The sequence below is a fragment of the Elaeis guineensis genome, chromosome 1 (genome assembly GCF_000442705.2).
Source record: "Elaeis guineensis isolate ETL-2024a chromosome 1, EG11, whole genome shotgun sequence".
Lineage (NCBI taxonomy): Eukaryota > Viridiplantae > Streptophyta > Magnoliopsida > Arecales > Arecaceae > Elaeis > Elaeis guineensis.
The window spans coordinates 150,190,018-150,200,248 of record NC_025993.2 but is presented as its reverse complement, the minus strand read 5'-3'; the positions used below and the strand labels follow the sequence as shown (position 1 = coordinate 150,200,248).

The following is a 10,231-nucleotide window of genomic DNA, read 5'->3' as shown; positions in this document are numbered from 1 at the left end:
ACCGACCCCATGCAATTGTACCAATATTCATGTGGCACAAGGAAACCTTTTATATGATGGAAAAGCTATAATAATAGTGCTCCAGAGGAAGAAAGGAGAAAGTTTGAGAATGTTTTTGAAAATACCTATTTTGTCGAGTAAGAATAGTGTGCAATACACGGTATACTGGCTGATGCTAAGCAAGTATTGAACACTTAAATGAACCATCAAATCATGGATGATTAGCCATAAACAAATGTATGAAATAGAAGTAAGGAACTCCTCTTATAAAGAACATTCATCAGCGCGCAAACTGTTTATCCCTTTTCAGAAGAAGATTGATTTCACTCTCAACAAAGAAAGAGAAAGTACCCTATTACACTGTTTTTGACTGCAATGCTTCAAGCAAGAAAAATGTTATGTTGATATTAATCATTGTTATTGGATGTTAAATTTGTTAAATAAAAAATTGGACCCACATGGTTCTGTTATCATATGATCTGCAAGGATGACCAGACGGGCCTAATCCCTTTTCTTTAATTTCTGTTTTTCTTTTTTTCGCAAAAGCCAAGCTCTATCCTCGAACTTCCGAGAGACTATAAAGAACTGATCCAGCTCAGGCCGACTCCTGATGAACCTATAAAAGCTTACTCTCGTTGGTCAATGGATATGGGCTTATACCAACAAAATCTCAAGAGAAATATTTCCCAAATGGGATACGTACCTGTATCCACAAATCCAGCAGATTAGCCCAAAGCATCAATGCTCATCCACTTCATTAGAACTTTGCAATCCAATCAAGCGATGATGATCATTTATAAGATTGTTATAACATTCTAAATTTTACAATACCGCTTGTCTTTAAGAAGTGAACTCATTGCTTATTTCCCCCTGGAATTCTGATTACAAATGTTTTCCTCCTTATTCTTGTATCTTTCATACCATCACATCTTATACAATTCCATTTTCTTGAATAACCCACAACAATAGAACTAAATGATTACAGATGATGGAGGTTCATTTTCGGGGCATCTTTCCTTCGAATCCTTCCTTTCCACAATTCCATGTCAATGGCATCTGGAATCATCCTCCAAAACCTACGTTTCTCATCATCTGTGCAGAATGAAATTTGGCAGGGGCTATTACCATGAATTTGAAGATCATTTAATGCCTTGAAACATGACAAATGGCACCAAAACTCATGCATGATCCGAGAATAAATCACAAAATGTACAATACTGGTCATCAGGCTTCAACAAAATGCCAACTATTTCCCACCAGTGTCGACTGTGCCTAAGGCATGTAAGGTACATTTGGGATACTTTTGGTGATGCAGCTGGTCCTCATAAATCAAACAGAGTCAGTAGTAGATAGATGGTGGGAAAAACTTATGATCTTTGTTCCCTCTTGCTCAAAGGATGCTATCCTCTTGTTTGATAATGATTTCAAATCAAAGTATATGCTCACTGCAGCAAACAATTTTTTTTAAAAAAATATATAGAAAGGGAGGCAAAATGCCACTGGCTTTGATGGGAGGAGTGAGGTAGAAAGGGTACAGTCTGAAACTTGGATGAGAAGCTTGTAAGAAAATATTAATCAAACACCCTTGCAGTTGATGGTCATTCTGCAGCAGTAGGAAATAAGCAGCAACAGATCTGCAAAAGGATGACAGAGATAAGGTAGAGGAAACTGAACCAAATGGAATACGTCATGTAATTGGAAACTTTAGGTACTATGTTCCTTGTAATTTACTAGTCTTGGTTAATATCTCCTATATTCTGTATTATAGAATTATTTGGAACTAAATTAGATACCTTTGATTTTGAGGAAGTGTGACTGGAGTTTTTCTGCCTTTCTGGATATGTTATTATCTTAGGTTGAGGTGTTGGCAATTTAGTTGCAGCTATCTGCTTCTGTTCTTTAACTTTGTTAAATATGACCGAAAAACTCTCAGCTGATTGGGGATCTGTCTCATCCCAGGAACCAAATCTTGGCACTGATGGAGCTCTGTGTTGTGGCTGTTCCAACAGAGTACAATAAAGTCAGCAAAAAGGCTTGAGCAGCATATAAATTTTATGTAGTCTGAAACATCATATTACCAATTATATGTATCATGTAAATTTTCTCCTTCTAAAATATCCACAAGTTGCAGTAACAAAGTTGCTAAACATATAGAAATGACCCACAGCAAATACTTACAGCTGCACTCTCTTGAGAGCTTCCTGCTTTTGGTATAGCTTGATGCAGTGGTGGTTGTGAAAAGCCATGACTACCTTCAGCTAAGTCCTTATTTGTCCTGCGATGATGTTGATGTTGTGGAAGCAAGTTATCAGAGTTTCTCTTAACACTGCTAGACATTGTGGCACTGGTTCCATGGTTCCTACTTCTGTGTGAATCCATATCGACTCCCTGAAAAGGAGATCTATGGGGTCGTGGAGCTTCCACATATCTGTGAAATTCCCTATCTTCCCTCCTGTGATGTTTCCTGCGATGTTGTTTCACCACGTGATAATCAGTAGATGTATCATTGTGGTGTTTTTCACTATGTTGATGATCTTGAGCAACTGTCCTGGGATAGAAAGCTTGTGGATTTTCTTCCGGATCATTTGGGTTAAAAATCTTTGATCCATCACCTTTGTCTCTGCGCACCGTCTCAAAATATGTAGTATATGAAATGTTTTCACTATCCCAATTTCCAAACTTCGGTACATGAGCAGGTTGCTGTACATGTGATATAAACAATATATAAGAATGGCCACCACTTTAAGCTTTGAAAAGTCCTCAGCTTCTTATAAAATAAAAAAAAGGGGGTCCTTAGCTACTCTAGATTGGGACAGGGGTGAGGGGGAAAAAATCCTACTAATGCAGAAATCTTGGATGAGGACCATTGAATATTTAAGAATCATTACCTACCATGAAAGGAATTTATCATGAGACGTTAATTTTGTGCCAAGTTTGCACGGCATAAAATATGCAGCGGTGCAGTCAATGTACTCACAGAACTCACAATTAACTGAAGTGGTAAGGGCAAACTTCAATATCAATAAATGAAAACAAATGTTGAAATCATGCAACTGCTAAACAGTAATCACTTTCCTGAAGTTTCAATGTGGTCCATATTAACTTTTTTGAATATAATAGTACAAAAGGTGAGCAATCAAATTAGAGATCATATGGACATTAGTAAAAGTAAAACAATATAACTAAGAAATAACTTCTTTGGGCAGGCACTGGCTAACTGAGACTGCTTTGATATTCCTATGATATATCTTGACCTAGTCCCAATTGATTTGGTTAATTTCGAAAAGGGTTTGAAATTTTTCACATTTCATTGTTGGTTTCTAAGAATTTTGAAGAATGAAGATGATGAACTGTTGGGACTATCAATTTGGATGGCCACCATTTATTTCACTATTTCAGAGACCTACAATATGGCTAAAGCAAAATACTGGTAAACGTAATAGGAATACCATTGCTCTCACATTACAAGAATTGTGAAACATCAACATCTGTCTAATAAGCCATTAGACAGTTGCAACAAAATAATTAGCACTATTGCTTTCCTTTTCCTCCCAGAGGTCTCTCTAGATGAGTCAATATCTGCTTCTAATATCTTCCACACTACAACACATCTTTTATAAATCTTCGCATCTTTTATAGACTTCTTTATTTAGATCTTTTTAACAAACTTCTTCAATGTAATAATTTACATCTAATGTACATTAAAAAAGGGTAATGAAGATGAAGCATACATGATAACCATGAGGGACCATATAGATAACATACAGCAGGATGCATCTCCAGCTACATCTGATGGGTTAGTTTTCAACTTATCTGTGTGCATTCCTCTCTCCAAAGTACTAGACCCACCATTTGTCTAGTCGCCAATCAACCCCCATAATATTGTTGGAGGCTAATATCCAATCTTAATCAGCAATCTAGACAATCCCAACTTGCCATGGCATTCATCTAGTTAGATATCTGAATTTTCATAAGCTTGCTGCTTGAGAGTGACTGTCAGCTTCTGCATACAATATTGTCCTAGCTAGACAAATATTCCAGCTCAAAAAGTCTAATTCAATCAAAGGTACTTAAGGCTCTGTTTGAGCTTGTTGTTGGCAGTAGAGCTTTTACAAAATGCTATTTGCTGGTTGATAACCATATTGATAAAGTGCTTTGGAAAAAGCAAAACAGATTTCTGACATTAGTCAGAAAGCACTTTGGGGAAAGCTTCAAAATACAGCTTTCCCTAAGTAGACATTTTCAGCTTTCTAGCAAAGACAAAACAGCTTCCCGACATTTTTACCAAACATCACTATATCACTCCAAAGTGCTTTCTGAGAGCTAGAAAATACTTTCTGGCACTCTAAAAGCTTAGCCAAATAAAGCCTAAGTCCACGGAATACCAGCTGAAATACTCAAAATTTCAACTTGTAGTCTTCTTCAGATGTGCACTTTTCTTCACAGTGGATTCAGAACACCTGAACATATCCTACAAATTGTTTATTTACTTTCCTGACTTGATAAATATGGCATAAGGAATGGTCCTTTTGAAGCAGTAAGATCTTGAATTTCTTTTGACTAAAATCAGGGCAATCAGGTTACAGGTTTCCTGAATGTCACACAGACAAGCACATAACTTCAGCAGGTGTTAACAAGCAAAACTAAGTAGCAGATAACTTCAGCAACTGCCCACCAATTTTAAGACATAAAGCTAAATTAAATGCACATCAAAATAGGTCCCCTAGTTTGTAAAGACATCAAAAATTTATTTTAATAACTTAATTAAGGTCCTCTTTCTAATCCTTCTTGGTGTAAATAAAGGACAGCTGAACTTAAATTTAGCTAGGACCATTTTAGAACATATCAAGTAATAAAGAATTCAGTCTCTCACTTTGTTTCTATCCAAAAATAGCATCAGAATGGAGTCTTTGGCTTCTTAACATTTACTTTCTCCAGGAAGAAGTCTCAATCTACTCAACAACACAGCAAAAATCGCTGTATTGCAAGCACATAGCTTCAATCTTGTAGCTTTGCAGTTCCACCTTAGTATGTTCTCCAAGCAGAACTTATGGAGGCCCTAAACCATCTCAAATGGGAGTTAGACCATTACTCAAACTCCTACCAGAATGGTTAAAGAAGAAAACAATAAAAGGGACTTGTAAAACTTGTGGAGAGCAGAACACATTGGGGCAACCATAAAGAACAAGCCATGTCTTTATTTTCCACATTAATGAATCCTTATTTGTTAATTATTTAATTAAACACTAGCTCCACAAGCATTTCTATTTTTTTTTTTATCACAACTTCAGTCATTTATAGATAGGTCCCTATCTCCTTTCCCTGACATTCCACACTCTCCTTACACAAACATTTCTCAAACCTTCATTACATGTGTCTATACCATCTACACCGGTTCAGCAAAATTTTGCTGTTAAATAATATAACTTGTATTCCTCCTAGGATATAGTCCTTCCAGATTTACTCTTCAACGGATTCTTAAATTTTGAATACATACATACATATGCCAAGTATATGGAAGGATTGGCTTTTTGACTTATAATGCCCCGATACTTTATAGCATAAACTAACTAGAAACTTGCCATTCATTTCTTTCGCATTTTATTTTAAGGGAAGGGAAGAAAACTTACTATATGCCAATTGTATATGAGCTTCTTTATCCTCCCTTGTTCATTGTTGTGCAAATGAAACCCCCAATGGTCCATTTGCTGTATTGGCTTCTTTGATGCTTCTGTTGGAACTTATCTATTTGAACTCATCCGGATATGGCCCATTCTAACACATATTAGGATTTGTTGTAGTTGTTTTAATTTGACTTGGACTCTTTCAAGATAAGCCTCCGATATGGTGATGAGATATATTTTATGGTGGTTGCGATAAAGTTAAATTTTACATAACGAGATAATCTCATAATTGACTTCGATACTACCTTTGATGGGTGAGATATGTTATAAAAAGATACCTTACGGACTCAATCTCCAACTCATCCAAGAGTGCTTGTGAGGTCCTTCCTATCGAGAATACTCGGAGTTGGGTTTGAAAAATCAAGATGGGTGGAGAGGAGCACATCTAGATCTTCTTCTCATGATTGCAATCAACCTAGTTTCAGACATCAAGGCATCAATGGCTTTGTCTTCATGTAAATTTTATTGTCCCATATAGTTCAATAGCTTCTCTTTTTTGATTTCTCAATTCAGAGCCTCACCATAAAAGACAACAAAAATCAGTTGACTGCTAAAACAGCCTATATTCCTTCTTAAAGACCCATAAATTTTATACATTTTTGAGAACAAATATGGAGAGAAACCATGCCTCTAGAGAAGGAACGAGGGCAAAGGAGGAGGCCCTTCCAAAATTTGTCGATTACTTTATATCTTTTTAATGTTTATTCCCAATCATAGCTTCCTTTCAATGTTGTGGTTCAGTAATTGTTTATTATTCTCAAATCAATAACCATCTTTGCTTGGATATTATTGGAGAAATCACTACTTATGCTAAGTTTTTATACTATGATTCTCACTCACATGTAGGGCCACTCAAGCAGGTTGGGTCAGGGTCAGGGTAAATCTTGACCCAGCCCAACCTCTAAATCCATCAACCCTAACCCAATGCAACCCGACCTTAAGTTGGTATTTCCCTAGCCAAACCCAACCCAACCCTATTACAAGTCAAACTCAAGTTGGATTGGATTAGCCAAGTTAGGTCCGGTTAGTTGGGTTATGTCATGTTAATTGGGTTTGGATGAGTTAAAAAGAAACTTTAAGATAGGGAAAAAACTTTAATTGGGTTGCGTTAGGGTCAGGTTTGGGTCGAGTTAAAGTTCAACCTTAGGCCAACCTACTTAAGATCTTATTGTGATTTTTAAGTCCAAGCCCAACATTAGTTTATAAAACCCCAACCCACCCCTATCGAATGAGTGGGTCGGGCAGGTGGCTTTTGGTTGAGTCCAACCCCAAGTTGCACCCATACTCATATAGTCTCAAGCAAGATCCTCAATCTCGGTATTGGACTCTACACCGGTACCATACTAACGCAATATCAATATGCTCGGTCATTTTGGCATATCCAAACTTGGTATGCTCTCTATACTGAGTCTTGGTATGATACTAGCCCGGTATATTATTCCCACTATGGGGCATTATGCATCGGTATGGTGAACTTGGTTCTTATGTATCTTTTCTAGTTGCACTCTCCTTCGACCCTTTTTTCTCTCATCCACAAACACAACTTGCGCAAGATACATAACTAGGCATGCCAAACCTCCCTTGTTCTCTTAATCACCCACATTAAACAAGGCTTCTATTGATCTCTTTTCTCTCAATTACAACAATAAATCAAGTCTTGCTCTTATCCGATCTCTCCATATGTTCAATGTTGTGGCTTCATGAGAAGACATGAATTCTTTTTATGAGGTAACACTCAATATCTTTTCCAGAATTTAACCCTTTTAAATTCTTATCTCTTTTTTCTCTAGTTTCATTTTCTTGTAAAAGGATTAAAATGATTAACAGACTTGCACGTTTTGAAACAAACTCATCCAGTTTTAAAGTCAGTTCTCATTTCTCAATTCTTGCCTTACTATTGGAGTTCTTATGAATCTACAGGCTTCTAAATTTTGTGCAACCACTCTTATCTCAGAGGGATTATTCCTGGTTCTGCCCTTGCATACTGCATTAATATTCACCATTTTTTCTAAGATATTGAAATAGATAGTTCTTAACCAGAAGCAACAGGGAATTAGAAGAACAAAGCAACATTTCTTCTACCAAAGGGGTGAATATGGAACCCAAAAATCACAAAGTATGACCACTCAGCTCCTCAAGCCCCAGATACCCACAGTATGCATCATATTCTCCAGTCTGATGGATGGAAAGAAACCCAACTAAAAAATTTAATACATAAAAAATTATCAAAAAAGACTGAAGCAAGACATCCTCTACATTATCACCCACAAGAGCCAGTTATTGTCTACAGTATCACCTTCTCCACTTTTCTCCATTGATTTGGTATCATTTTTGTCACAAGCAAAAATAGGATAAGAGATCAATATCTACCTAGAAATTATGTTAAGCAACATAGTAATTTTCTTACTCATAAGATATGCACAATGATTTACTCAAAATATTCTGCCATTTGCATCCAGTATGCTTGCTTTTAGGAATCTTTCACCCTCTAAACAGTGCATAAAAATCTCATGCTTCATGGCAAATTACTTACCTTCACATTATGCTTTGCGTCCACATAAGTATAAAGAATCAGCAATGCAGAAAGAGATAACCCTGTCTCTGAAAGTCTCCTGCACAAAAGTCTTGTCCTCCTCACTAATTTTTCCTTTTTCACATTCTTCAAACAAAGTGATCAGCAACCAAGCAAACACCATAATCTTCTAATTTCAACCAAGATTCCTAGTAAGATTTTTCCAAAGTGGCCTATCACAGTTGCCGGCCTTCAACTTGTAAACTCAAAACTCAAAGATAGAAATAGAGCTTTTTGGTGCAAAAGACTGATGTGGCTCTTGGGGTTTAAAACAGATCTCGATGCATCTTCTAATCTAATCTTTCCATTAGGTCATCTAACGGTCAATGGTTTCAGGCAGTCATCACCCTCACCAGAGATTCTCAAGGAATTATGGATGGTATATCTTTTAACTCTGTTGGGTGTATGTCAATATATTTGAAAGGGCAAAATCTTTCTGTAGATTCTTTACAAATTCTAGATAAACAGAATACCCTTAGTCTACTCCATGTATGCATGTAGGACCAGAATATAACCAAAAGTTCTATTATTAATATAAACTGAGCAGAAGTGGGAAAAGGGAAGCAACAATTAGCTTTAGGCCCTTCAGATTTGACATGGCAAAGGGGACAGAAGGGAGACTAAAAGCATGGTTCAAAAATGAATTTTGTTAATTGAGTGTTCATTCTTCTTAGTCTAGCAATTAGAATTTGTGTATTCACTGGTGAATATAATCAAATAGAAGGGGGATTTCTGATGGGTATTGTATCCGCAGAAATATTTAGAACTTTTTAGCTGTGCCAGACATTGATCTGTAGGTATTCATAGTTTGGAAAATTTTCAACTGATTAAGAATTCAGCCATAAATTTCTTTTTACCTTTTTGTAATCCATGAATTTTTTTTTTTTTTTCTGATTTTACATGTTAGAATATAGAAGATTGGATGGCATACTTTTTTTAATCATAAAAGATAAAATGACCAGTAAATTTAAATAAAAAAAAAAGCCTAGAAGCTTTGAAAACACAGATAATTGAGTATGATACTTGTGCTATTGGCTTTAAGTTTCGCTGCTGTCATAAAGCTACATCCCAATCTGGTTGGCCAAAGATTGAGCATAACAAACTACCTAAAATTATTACTAACCCAGAACCGTCCACAGACCACAGAGTTCACCTAGAAGTTTAAAATATCCGAGCTGAGACATGCTCGCTGTAATGATTTAAATTAATAAGATTACGACTAAGTTACAGATTGTTTGGAAGTGCTGTATATAATGATCAATCTGATGCTACGTATTTCCATGGAGTAAACAATAAATTGCATCTATATTTCAAACGAAGCTCTATCACCCACAAACACACACAAATAACAGCAGATTTACTTGCCAAAGACCACGACTTCCATGAGTCAATCTCTTAAACAAGAAACACGGTTATCTTTTTCACACATAAACAGATACCAAAGCATAACCGAATTGCCCAGATCAAACAACAAAGACCCAGTCAAAATTTCATATCAAAAAATCACTTTACCAATTCACAGTAATAAATAAGAAAACACCCAAAACAAGTAAAAACAACCCAACCTGAGAGCAAAACTTTCTTAGAAACAAAAAGATGCCATCAAAATAAACTGATCAATCACACAACAAAGCAATATAAGAGAAAGAGCAGTGGAAATAGAAGCCAAAGATAAGTTCTACTCACAGCCATGGTGATCCGAAAGAGCAAGTGCTCCTATGGCGCAGAACCAGAAATATGAAGGCAGTCAGCAGGTGCTGGTTTTGAGCTTTCTGGCCCTTTGAAAGGGCTACAAACGCTCTGCATATAAATCAAAGATAAAAAAATAAAAGATCAACACCCAGCATACAAAGTGGCATTCGATGGATTTTATGTTTATTAGAGAAAGGCAAGACGTGGGAGAGCCAACCAACAAGGCACCAACCAACAACGTCCACCACGCCAACACATCTCCTATCATACGTTCTTCTTATCC

The 10,231-nt window shown here is 36.4% G+C and overlaps 1 protein-coding gene across 2 annotated transcripts; it reads right to left on the bottom strand.

Moving 5' to 3' along the window:
- Positions 1 to 764: 764 nt before the first annotated feature.
- Positions 765 to 10,231, bottom strand: LOC105061050 (NOI-like protein). 2 transcript variants are annotated; one of them, XR_012134396.1, is made up of 7 exons: positions 10,152 to 10,231; positions 9,943 to 10,056; positions 8,218 to 8,296; positions 2,179 to 2,700; positions 1,794 to 1,997; positions 1,536 to 1,634; positions 765 to 1,445 (listed from the first exon to the last, which is right to left on the bottom strand). XR_012134396.1 is itself a non-coding variant. In XM_073243684.1 (6 exons), the coding sequence occupies exons 1-6, from the start codon at positions 10,214 to 10,216 to the stop codon at positions 1,599 to 1,601; spliced, it is 1,020 nt and encodes a 339-aa protein (XP_073099785.1). In that variant the 5' UTR covers positions 10,217 to 10,231; the 3' UTR covers positions 765 to 1,598. The 2 variants fall into 2 exon arrangements, 1 of the variants encoding a protein (XP_073099785.1); XM_073243684.1 differs by having other exon boundaries at positions 765 to 1,634.

Coding starts and splice junctions, on each gene's coding strand:
- LOC105061050 (XM_073243684.1), bottom strand. CDS start 10,216: ATGATAGGAGATGTGTTGGCGTGGTGGACGTTGTTGGTTGGTGCCTTG. Junction 2,701..8,217: donor ACGCAAAGCATAATGTGAAG/GTAAGTAATTTG, acceptor TCACATGTACAG/CAACCTGCTCATGTACCGAA. Junction 1,998..2,178: donor GCTCTCAAGAGAGTGCAGCT/GTAAGTATTTGC, acceptor CTGTTGGAACAG/CCACAACACAGAGCTCCATC.